This window comes from Haliaeetus albicilla, chromosome 28 (assembly GCF_947461875.1).
Source record: "Haliaeetus albicilla chromosome 28, bHalAlb1.1, whole genome shotgun sequence".
Taxonomy (NCBI): Eukaryota; Metazoa; Chordata; class Aves; order Accipitriformes; family Accipitridae; genus Haliaeetus; species Haliaeetus albicilla.
The window spans coordinates 176,927-189,431 of NC_091510.1; the positions used below are offsets into that span (position 1 = coordinate 176,927).

The 12,505-nt window shown below is 41.8% G+C and overlaps 1 protein-coding gene across 8 annotated transcripts in view; it reads right to left on the bottom strand.

Moving 5' to 3' along the window:
- The window catches only part of IFT56 (intraflagellar transport 56), a 55,759-nt gene extending 46,717 nt beyond the window's left edge, over positions 1–9,042 (bottom strand). For all 8 annotated transcript variants that reach the window (XM_069773658.1, XM_069773657.1, XM_069773656.1 and 5 more), the window contains exons 1-4: positions 8,884–9,042; positions 8,635–8,772; positions 8,139–8,231; positions 3,298–3,412 (exon numbers count right to left, since the gene is read on the bottom strand). In XM_069773658.1, the coding sequence (XP_069629759.1) occupies positions 3,298–3,412; positions 8,139–8,231; positions 8,635–8,772; positions 8,884–8,886 (349 nt within the window). In that variant the 5' untranslated portion in view covers positions 8,887–9,042. The remainder of the gene's footprint in view (positions 1–3,297; positions 3,413–8,138; positions 8,232–8,634; positions 8,773–8,883) is intronic.
- Between the last annotated feature and the right edge of the window lie 3,463 nt (positions 9,043–12,505).

Consider the following 12,505-nt stretch of genomic DNA (forward strand, 5'->3'; position numbering starts at 1 on the left):
AACCCTGTCTGTACATGAATCTTTAACTGTAAAATTTCGTTTATCCTAAAAAGACTTTTTCATAACAGATTTAACTGCAGCCCCACTTATGTGCACATTTTGTGGTTTAAAAGAACACTGCTCGTTCTTGTGTTTTTCTTAATGCAGCGCTAGCCAATGGCTTCTGAGAGCACTTCGCAGGCTTCTAAACACTAGGATCAGTTGCCAGGACCACCATGTAAGTGTGCCAGGCTGAGTTTCTCATCCTTGCAAGGCACAGGAACTGGGAATGCAACATAAGGTTATTTGGTTTCATAATTAAAAAATAGTAATTTATTATTATTATTTATTAAACCAAGATCAAGACTTTCAGCCTCATTCTCCCAAGACTAGATGGGCTAGCACATGGCATGGAAAACATATGTTCAGCCAATATATGAGAGCACAGACGCAAAAGGAGTAAACAAAGCATCACTTGGCAGCTTCACTATGGGATGACTATGAAAAAACAGTAGCTGACTTGAAGTAACTCTACCTTCACCTCAGATCCAGGAACATTAGTAACTGTAATATAAGGGGACAGCAGGGAAAAAGGAGAATCCAGAAATATCTGAGAGGAATTTGGAAGAAAGCCTAGAGGAGATAAAGTACAACTGTAATGAAAAACCTTCAAAGGAGGATTTTTCTTTATTGCCTTTTTGCTCTACTTCTTATGTTATATTTGCAGTAATTCTGGTTTATATGACTTTTGATATACAGATTTATTCTTTCCTGAGAGAATGTACCATGAAGTTTTAATTAAGTAATGACAAGCTAAGAGAACACTTCACATCTATTATAAAATAAATATAAAACCTTGCTCCACAAGAGATTGTGGACTATATATCTTGTATGAAATGTAATAATTACCTCATGGCTTTTAATGCCAATTTCCTAATTTTTAAGCATCCTACATATTTTGTCTCAGACAATTAACAATAATTTTCTTAAGCAACATAGCAAGAAGGAACTTCTATTTGATGTCTAGATATTTACATGTTTGTGTGGAAAATCTATTCCAGAAAGCTACCTGACATTTATGTTCCCTTTCACACAGCGATTCCATCAGTGTAGAAAATTAGAATTATAGCTGAAAATATATTATTTCTCCCTCATTTGTTTTAGCACTATGCTACTTTCAGGGTCTTAGCATAACTGCAGCAATAAACAGCAAGCAGTGTGCAAGAATTCAGGCAAAATAATCCCAAAATAGCAATGGTAAGCAGTCCAACACTAACACTATCTACCATTTTTTCAGCAGTATTCAAAGCAGTGCTGGATAAATGGTGTTCTAGAGACGTCACCTGTTGTGTCTATATCCAATGAAATATTTTGCTTCTTCAGGATCTTTGCAAAACCATGGAAGAGATCACAAGATGTGATGGCCTCAGTTGTCAATAACATATTGTGAACACCCATCACTGACGCAATCCTAAAATGTTAAAAAAAAACCCTAAAAGAGGAACTGTCTTGAGCAAAAATAAAATGGTTCAACCTCAGTGTAAGAACGACTGAAGTGATGGGAGTGGAAAGGGGAATATACACCACTTGGAAGCCTTCAATGGAGAAAGAACAAGTATAACAAATCTTCAGCTCTGAGTGCCTCCCCACCAAGCTTAAGCAGCCAGCAATCATCAGTATTGCAGTACTTACAAGAAAGGTTTAGCACCTCACTATAAAAACTGGCATGCTGTCCTTTTTAAACAATTACATAAAATCAGGAACTGATACTACTGGCACAAGCACTCAGTTATTCTCTGTTCCCTCCCTCATCTACACTCCCTACGTCTTGCACTCCTTTTTTAATATTCCTGCCCTTGCCTCCAGCACCCGAGTACCACTAACTGCACCCCCTACCCTGCCTCCCACCATGCTACTATGAACTAATCTGAAGGGGCAAGAAAAAATTAACCTTCTCTCAATTCCAGCTCACAGTTAATAAAGGTGCATGCCCAGCTGTGTATCTGTCATCTCTAGAATGGATTTCTGTAATTCACATGATGTGAAGCTGATAACAATGACTCCAACTGGTATAGGATGCAGCCGCTTGCTTCCCCCATGGTTTAGGTCACAATGACACCTCAAGCTCTATTGCTCAATTATTTTGGGAGTCCAGTTCAAGTTCTAGATTGTAATCTCCAAAGCTCAAATTTGTGGTACATTAAAGATTAAATTATTATCTGTGAATATTAAAAATGTACACACATCTTGAACAATACAGGTAACACAAAGCTCTCTGAAATTTTTTACAGTTGGAAACAAAACATTTCCAGTTGTGGGATTCAAGCTCAATGTGATCTTTCAGAGGATTTTAAAGGGATACGAGAGTGTAATTATTTCTAAAAAATACTACAATACTGTCCTTTTTGAAGGCACTCCTCCACAGTAGCAGAAAGTACACAATTATTTTCTCCCTACCCTATTTTCAGCCCAAGAATAGAAGACTAAAGAAAGAAAAGCGAAAACTCGTATTTCAATAAGAGTTTTATCCTAAAAAGGCAAGAGTCAGAAGTTGACCAAAAACATCACTACTACTAATTCTGCTTAGAAAGCACTGAGATACTATGGTTATGGGAAACAATATAAATCACTAAGATAAATAGAAAGTGAATGGGTAACAAAATTAAACTGCAGAAACGTTTTTAGGCAGTAAAAACTGCCTTGAAATCTAATTTCCATTCCTCTTCTTGAAATGATCCCATGCACGTTCAGATTAAAGTGGAACTGTAATGACGTGACTGCAGTGAACTCCACAACTGGAAGAATCAGATACCTAATATCTGACTGCTAAGGCAACAAGACCACATACTAAGTCACTCAAACTATGCAAACAAAGTCCTTGTCCACATCAGGGAGAATGCTAAACTCTCTCGGATGCTTATTTTTTGATATTTTTCACTAGCCTAATTAGCTACATCTGCACTGGCTCAGAGACATGGAGCCAGTCAAAAGAAAAATAACTTTCTGTTGCTGGTCAGCGTATACTGGGTTTTGTATTTAGAAATTAACAAGAGAAATTATTTTCCAGATGCTTCTTTCAGTTCCAGCTGCTCCACCTGCCCAAGGTATTTTTAGAAAGCAAACTGCGTCATAACTCTTCTGTTAAATGAAAAAAAAACCCCAACCCCAACCCAAAAAAAACCTTAACCAAAAAACTTTGCTCAAAAGTATCCTTTATTCCTATGAAAAAAAAACCAAAACATTTAATACTTTCTCTAGAAATCACTTTAAGTGTTCAAGTCAAGAAGTAGTTCTTTCCATCAGAGACATACATCTCACCTTTCAAGGCTGCTTGTTCAGCTTGCATATACATTCCCAGAAAGAAGTATGTACAGGCAAGGTTCACCCACACATCTGCATTGCAAGCTGGTTGTTTGGTTAAGGCCTCATATTCCTGTAACAGAAGAGAGGGCTGATTTTTAAAAAATGCGTAATAGCACAGACTTATATTAAATATCATTCTCTCTTCCACCATTTTGCAATGTATCATTAAATTACTGAGATCACACGACTTATTCTCAAGTCCATTGGAGTTCTTACAACTAAATTATTACATTTTAACCAATGTCCCTAGCTTTTTTTTGTTTACAGCAATAGAACAGACAACAGGGACAAGCAGTGCTATAAATCTTCACTGTAGGAGCACGAATTCTGTCAATATTGAAATTATAAATATATAATTATATAAATAGTTTTTCTATATTATTAATATACTATTATTTATATTTATAAAAGATTAATATATTAAAGTTATAAAGGCATCAACATAACCAACTTTTCCTCAGTCTTTTCTGATGCTTTCCTAACTTCTCCTCCAGTCAAAGCCTGGGAGCCATAAACACCGGGGAAATCTCTTTGTGCATACTTACTACAGCAAGTGTTAAACATGCTTTTATAAACCTGTAAGTAGTGTCTTAATATACATTAAAACAGTGGTCTCCAAAGTGGGGTGTGTGCACCCCAGTGGTTGTGCAAGACAATACCATTGGGTGCAGGAAGAAAGCTTTTTTGGTACGCTTAATAACCAAAATAAATATTTTTAAAATAGTGTTTATTTCATCTTTATCTCACCCTTTCTTAATTTCTATTTTTATATTATGTAATTATAAACCATACACATTAGTACAGTAGTACATGTATATAATTTATTAAAAAATATATATGTATGTATGTACATTGGGGGTGCATGCTCAAAAATTTTTTACTGATGGGGGTGCATGATCAAAATTGTTTGGAGACCACTAAAATACAAGCCTACAAGTCAGCATTGGACAAATTCAAGATTTCCTAACAGACAAAGATATAATTATAGTAAATATTACTAAATTGTGTCTAACTTCACCATTTCCCATTTTAAGATATACAGCCAACAGATACAGAAAGCCACTAGATACCATATTCTGGCATTTCTTACACATCCACATTCATTACCTATCCTTAATACTGCCACGTAAACTGCTTCATCTCTTATTTGCGAAACAGTAAAAACTTAAGAGATCAATCTTTCAATCTACTATTTTTTAATGAAAAACCCCCCAACTTTGCAGCTGCTGAACAGTGATAGTCTTGAAGATAAACACCTTTGCTCTGCATAACAATAGTTACTAAAACCAGAGGCAGGGAGACCTCTCGATGCCATTTTTTTTCCCTCTGTCAGGTTTGTGTTAAATTACTAGGAAGGACCATCCCAGTGAAGATGCATCCTGCTGGTGCTCCTGCTCCCCACCCAGCCATGTCCAACAGGCAGCAGAAGGCAAAGCAGGCAGGGTCACATGAGGTTTTCACAAGACCTGCTGAAAGAATGCCATCCACATACTCCTAGTCACCATAAGCCTCTCATCCCTCCCAGCAACACAACCCCTTGCCGACTCTGTACTCTTCCTCCAAACATATAAATCCGAACTTCCCTCTGCCTAGGGAGAGTTTACCAGATTGCGCCACCATGCGTGGAAGACTTCTTACCTCTGGGGGAAAGGCACAGATGTATGTATAGCACAAGATGAAATAAGCCATGCCCAAAGGACAGTGAATCCCAAGAACAGAAATATGCTGACAACAATAAAGATTATAGTTTGCAAGCATAAAGAAATTTTTTTTCTGTTGCCAAGTGAAAGTAAACTGCACTCTCAAACAGAGAAAATACTGGTAAGGTATGCCCCTTAAAAGCCAGCTTGGTCTTGCTAGTATTTCAGGGACTAGCTGTCTTTCAAGAAGATTTAAAATAAATACATAAATAGGAAAAGAAAAAAAATTTACATAGAGGCCAACCTTTCCTACTGAGGCCAGTTCAGTCTTGATGTAGGCCTGTCAAGGAGCTCTGAGAGACAGGCCACTGCTGTTTATTGGGACCATCTGGAATCTTTCAAAATCCGTTCAGATTAAGTGCACCCAAAGGTCTCTTTCAGCTATGGCTTCAGGCAGATTAATTAGAAAAGACAAAGTGCATAAACACAAGTCATGTTCTGGCTTGGCCATTCAAAGCAAGCAGTAAATAAAGAGTGCTCTAGCAGTACCAATGTGAATCTATGGAAACACAGTAAATAAAAATGAGGACTATTAGTGCTCCTTACCCTGTAGTTCTGGGCCATGAGCCCAGACTATGTCTTATTGCCCCTTTCCTCACTAAAAGGCATTCAACATCAGTCTCTCAAAAGACTACTACTTCACAAGAGCTTTCCCCTGTCCTCTCCAAAAAAACAACAAAACCAAACAAACTAAATATCCCCAAAGCTTTCCCAAGAGTCAACCTGTGGCATGTTTTTGCCAACCAGGAGCACAACAACTTCATGCTATTTCACCCTCCTCCACCTCTCACACTTACCACAAGACACACGCTCTTTTCCTCAAAAGCAGGCTGCCAGGTCGATTGCCTACAACTATGGACAGCTACTGACAATGCTGAGGTGAGCAGGATTCTGCTCAGTGCCCTTATTACTTGTCTGGATTCTCCAAGCCCATAAACACAGATCCTGAAGACCCAATAAACAGGCCAACCTATAGGGCTGCCCCACAAGTGCTCAAAGGAGGTGTGGAGACACTCATTGTAACCCTGCTACAGTCATGACAGAAAACCCTAGAGAACTTCCCTGAGCCAAAAATCCATCTTTTACTTTTTAGCTTCAGCTGTCAGGAACTTGAGTGTACCTGTATTCTCACACTTCCAGCAGAAGTACTCAAGGAAGACCAGATACTGCTCATGGATGAGCCATTACCCTAGTATAGCCCTGTTCCTTTCATGATATACTTTGACTGAAATGATCCTGAGCAAAGTCAGGGTAGGCAGGAGGTCCCATCCAGTGAAGAGATGGACTGGCTCCTGATTCTCTGCTAAGAGGGAGGCAGCAGATAGGAGAGATGAGAGGAAAAAGATGATGGATGGTGCAGTTTTTAAAAGCCTGAATCAACAGCATCACCTAGTGGTGAATCAAACACCACATACAAAACCTAATCTCCCCCCCCCAAAAAAAAAAAAAAAAAAAAAAGAGCTGTTACTCTTTCGTTGAAGGAAACATTTAAAATCTACTCTAGCTATAAAAGCACCTATTGAGTATTCCAAATAGCAAAATTTATTTCAAAGGAATTGCAAGTTATTTTGTATACAAACATTTTTCTTTTTTTAAACTTTCACTTCCTATTAACACCTAACATCTAGATAGAAATTAACTACAGCAACTAATTTTTACATTCATAATCTTTAAATTGCACAACTGTAAACATGAATATTAAGTTACCACTATGTCCTATACTACTATTCTACATTCTATACTGTGCATACTGTCAATTTGATTCACTGAGCATTTCTAACATCTCCAACGGATGTTTCCTATTCAGTTTTTCAAGGGGGAACGTGCCTTGTGAACTTACTCAGGAGCCTTAGAAATTCTATTTCCGCCTCGCATATGAATCTTGGGCACTTGACCATGTATTACTACAGTTAAACACCTAATTTTATCTAAAAGAGAAAATATAATCATTGTTCTATAATCTATTTCTCTATGGTTATTTTCTTTTGTTAATACTTCAAATTATCATCTGTTTTTGATATTTCTTCCAGGGAAAGCAAGTTAAAAGACTGCAAAACCAGCTATACTTCACAATTATTCTTCACAGTGAATCGTGATGGAGATGTCCCCCAGCTGACACTGACTGAAACCAATACACCTTAAACGGTGCAGTACCGCGTGGTATGGACCCAGCAATTCACATCTGTAGGAATACAGCAATGAGACAAACAATGCTTAGGCAGACTGAGTTGTTTTCAAATCTTCGCTGGCTTATACGCAGCCTTGTGGGTATCGCCACACCACTCCACAACACTCCCTGTTCTGGTGTGCATACTGACTCCAGCCCTCGGACGTACAGAGCAAGGCAGACAACAAAAATTTCTTAAGACTTCTACAGAGAAATATGCTAGCACAACTAAGAAGATAAAGGGATCCCAGGGACAGCGGCAACAAATTGATTGGCAACAAATTGAGTTTCGCTGGAGACATAAATGGACGCAAGAGAAGAATTGCATATGGACTCATACACTGAAAGAGACACAACAGCACTGTATGGTGAAAATATTAACAATGTAGGCATATTTGAATAATCAACATGTCTTTTAGTGACTTAAAGCTTTTGGCAAATAAGAATGTCTCATTTCATTGAATTACCTAATACAAGAAAACATAGAGAAGAACAATAAAGTACATTAAATGGCCAGGGGCATCAACCTCTAAAGAAAGAATTAAAAAAGCACGCACATTACAGATAAGCTGCACAATGAAGACAAAGGCATAATTAAACCTGAAAAACGAAACTGTGAAAAACTAGCTGTAAAAAGGGAATGGAAAATTTAGGACATGAATTATAACATTTAAAAGGACAAATTAGGCTATGGAGCCTACTATTAAATCAGACAGTAGGTAACATTTAAAAAGGTCTATTTTCATAGGCAAATACACTTCTTTTCAATCCAAACCGCTTTCCACAGCATCTGCCTTACTACCCTACATTTGTTACCTTAAGTGGCTGGCAGAACTGTTCCCCATTACAGAACGTTTTCCTCCTGTTGTCATCGCTTTATCACAACATCCCGTTTTCCAACCTCGGGGAGCAGGATTTCCCCACTTTACCTCCAGTGCTCTCTTGTAGTCACCCAAATGAAAGGCAGAGTATCCGATCCAAAGGTCAGCATCCTCCTCCTGTTCACCCACGTGCCGTTTAAACTTTGTAGAGAAGAAAGAATAAAGAATTTGGACAGCTGCCACACAGTTTATAAGGCCCCACAGGCAATCAAAGTAAATACTAGGCCATCTTTTTTCTCGGATGGTTTGGCAGCTGCGGATGCTGCTGGGGTGGAGCTGCTCTCGTGTTTCTGAGGGAAGCAGCACGCAACCCTCACCTGCCAACCTAGTTCTGCGAAGCGAGGGGAAACGCTGCCGCAGCAGGGCCGAACGGCCGCAGAAGGAGGCGAGGGGGACGCAAGGCAGGGGAAGGGTTTCCCTCGTCCCGCAGCCCCGCCGGGCACGGGCCCGGCGACGGCGGCACCGCTCTCCCGAGGGGAGCGGGAGAGCCAGGGGGCCGGCGGCCCCCTCGGGCCGGGGTCTCCACCCCCGCCGCGGCCGTTACCTCCAGCAAGGCGATGGCGCCGGTGAAGTCCCTCAGGGCCAGGAGCTCTTCCAGCTGCGGCACCTTCTTCCCTTTCTTCCTCCGCCTGTCCGCCGGCGGCGGGGTACCCCCCACGGCCGGCTTGGCCCGGGAGAGCATCTGGGCAGAGAGCAGAGCGGAGCCGGGTCAGAGCGGGACCTCGGCGGGGCTTCCCCCGCCCCAGGTGGGGGAAGCGCCGCACCCGCCCCGCCCCGCCCCGCCGCCCCTCACCATCCTGCCGCCGGGCCCGGGCTCCTTGCTCCGCCGACGGCGCCGTTGCCAGGGTAACGGCGGGACGGCGGAAGGCGGCCGGGCCCACCCGCGCGCGGCGGCGAATAGGCGCCGGCTGGCGACCTGGCGCCGCCGTCGCCCGGGGTTCCGCTGCGGCGGGCGTCGGTCTGCGTGGCGACGGCGGGAGGGGGTCAGGACCCTCGGTCAGTCTCTCCAGGTGCTGGCATCCCGGACACGTGAGCCCCTACGACTGGTGGTCTAGCCCCGGGCACTTAAACCTCCACACACACCTCTCCTGCCCGCGGGCGGAAGGGGGAGTCCCCTCACCCGGGAAAATCGTCAGAAATGGGGTTTCAGGTGAAGACAAGAGGCGCCGAGTTGATCAGGTGCGGGACACGGCCAGAGAAACGTACTAACGAGCAACCGCTTGGCACGTCACCAGCCCCTTCTGTCCCCCTGTCCTGTGCCCCGCACTGGTTCCTCCCCACCACCCCGCAATCTCTCCCTTCCTTTCCCCAGCTTTTGTCCTGCGCCTAAACATCCCACAGTAAGTCTTGTGCAATCCCAAAATTCCCTTCCCTGGCGCGCCGTAACGAGTCAGCAACGCCTCAGTCTGCAAGGTGATCCGGTGAGGAGCTTCCGCGGAGCAGGGAGCTTCTCCCCTTCAGCTGGATGGGTTGATCGCTCTGCCGCGACAGCCCTGAGGGGAGGGAATCCCACAGAGGTTTACAGTTTTCTGGTGAGCATAGCCACTCCCATCTGTCTTTCCGCAATTAAAAAGATGGAGAGCATAATAGAAAATGTGAGGTATGTGGGTTGTGTGCATCCGAACTGCATACAGTAGCTGTTCTCTTTGGCAAACCCTGGATAATTTTCAAGCACTGCCCGTTTCCTGTAGCATCTCTGACATTGCAGTTTGCTGCAAATAAAATAGATCTCTCCTCCTTACAGGGGAACACCGTGCGGTGGAATTCCCCAAACTTATTTTTATATTGCCTGAATTGCACCATGAGCAATTCCAGGGCAGAGGACCGCTACTGCTGATGACTCAACTAGCCAAAAAATACATGTCCACGGACAGGACTAATGAGGTATCTGCATTTCTGCTGGTTTTCCTTCACTGAGAAGAAAAATTCTTTGCACTCCATCAGAAAAAGAAAGAGGCTTTTTTTGGTATGAATAACTATATCCTGTCACACTGTAACGTAATTGGTTACATCTGTAACGTAGTCCAGCAGTAAAGAACTTCATGCTGCTTCTTCAGAGTGTGGGTTCCACGTTGGCCTTCTCCTGATCACTTCAGGATGGCTTGACCCACCACGATGATACACCCGGCTTGCAACTGTCCCCGAGAGGTTACTCTGCAACCAGGAACCACAGGAGGACAACAGCACCGCGATGGCATCCCTTGCTTATGAATGTGCTTTCGTACCACAGGCCATAAAAAAGGAAGGCAAATAATCTACTCTCCCAGAGAGAATTTCTCTGCAAGAAATTAATTTTGAGTTAGTCAGTCAAAGTGATAAGGAATGTGTGCTAGTGATTTGGTCTCCTTTTATAGCTCTTCTCTATTAAGTAAGGTATTATTTCTGTCAGGGGAAAATTAATTTTCTGTAAATAATTCTGAAATTATTTGCCTTTTCAGAGATTTGATTTTAAGTGGGTTTTTGTGTTGTCAAGATTGTATATACAGACTAATTCATATAATACAGATATCTGCCCTCTTATCAGTTGTCTAGGATTTTCTATTATCTAACAGAAAAAAAAATTCAGCAGGCTAGAAGGCTTAAGAGTCTCCTCTATCAGAACCCTGTGAAATCAAGAAAAACATCTAGATTGACAGGGACATTGTAAGATGCCTTTTTCCTTTCAGATTTTAAACAATGCCTCAGGAATACTTCATTGCAAACTGCAAGAAAATAATAATTGTTGTAAATAACTCGCAGTAATTTTCAGTACTGCCATAGAATATTCTGACTCTGTACAGTAAGCTAGGAAAACTGAAGATTTTGGTTTGAGGTTTTTGGGTTTTTTTACTGTACAAATGCCAAAGTAAAGTGGGTAAAGGAGGAGAAACAGAAGGAGCAGAAGGTGTCACTGGTGAAGGTGTCATATTTTTCACTGAAATACAAGCAGACAGACAGTACAATTAGGCAAGATTTTTTTTTTTTTTAAAGTAACTGAAAATATAATTTTACTACATTGCTTTCTTCCATTTTTTATACAGAGTCTTTCACAAGATCCTGCTGTTCTAAGAATCAACATACTAAATACAGCTAAAATATTGACTCAGATGGAAGAAAGCTCTCAGCTGCTCCACTGGCTTCTCCCATTTCCCAGTGGCTTTCTGAATTCTTATGTGGTGGGCCCAAAGCTGGGGAATGTGTGAGAGCTAACAGATGTGCAGTGTGAGTGGGTTAGCTGTGGGCACAAGGACTCAGCTGAGATAAAAAAGTAATAGCAGCCAAACCAGTTCCTTTTTATTTGCAGACAGTACTTTGCATGGCACTAGTGGGACTCCAGCATCTGCCTGCTTTGTGGGAGGGATTTTCTTGACCAACAGTTTTGTGATCACACAGAGCAGGAAGTGCTCAGAAGCACGACATGTTTCTCTGCTGCCTGCTTTTTGCCTGTCAGGGGGGACTCCGATGGGAGACACCTAACCTTAACTATGCTTTGGAGGCAAGTCCCTTCAGCACTGCCTGTAGACACACACCTCTTCACGTATAATTTTGTTGCCTCCAAAAAGATTATGTGTTCCATAAGGGTTAGCTTCAACTGAGCTTCAACTCACCTGCAAGATGAGAAAGTAAAAATTTATTATAACTGGACATAATAGTCTGGCTTCCAATTACAAAACTGGAGACACGTTATACGTAAAGCAGAACTGTAGGTTACATTTAATAGCAAGGATCCTTCTTAGCTGCTTCAGCATGACTCAGATGGAGTTCTGGCACGTTCTCAGCAGGCAAAGCTGTGACTGCCTGTCAGATCATTCCCTCATAGGTGAGGTCTACAGCAGTCTTAAAGGACAAAGTGGTGAGTCTGGTTGTGATTGTAATCAATCAAAACCATAGACTTTGCCATCAGAAGGGCTGCTAATTATAAATTGCACAAGTCAACAGGTGGGCCATGGGCTGAACATAGTGTAAAAATTATCTCCTGACTTGTAGAGGTGCTACCTGTACATAGTGTGTGAGCAATATAAGTAGGGGTCAAAATGCTAGAATTTGGCATTATGGCAATTGGTGTGGACTCTCTGCATACAGGAATGGTCTAAAACCCATTCAGAGCAGTAGGAGTTTCCATTCATTTCTAATGTTCACTGAAGTCAGTTGTGTAGGAAGACACATGTAATTTAATGCTGTATTCTCACCAGCATCACATTGACCAAAATATTTTTGGCCTGTCTGGTGTGGAAATTATTATTAAGATGCAGACCAAAGTAAGCAGAGATTAAAGACAAGTCAAGAAGTTCAGCTACTCTATTAATAATGCTGGAAAACTGCTGCAGTTCTTACCACCACCATTCTATTAGCCAGTGGCATTATCATGGAGGCTGTCAGCTGTAAAATGATTAATGATCATGTTTATTCCCACACAGAATTGCTGGGAGAGGGAA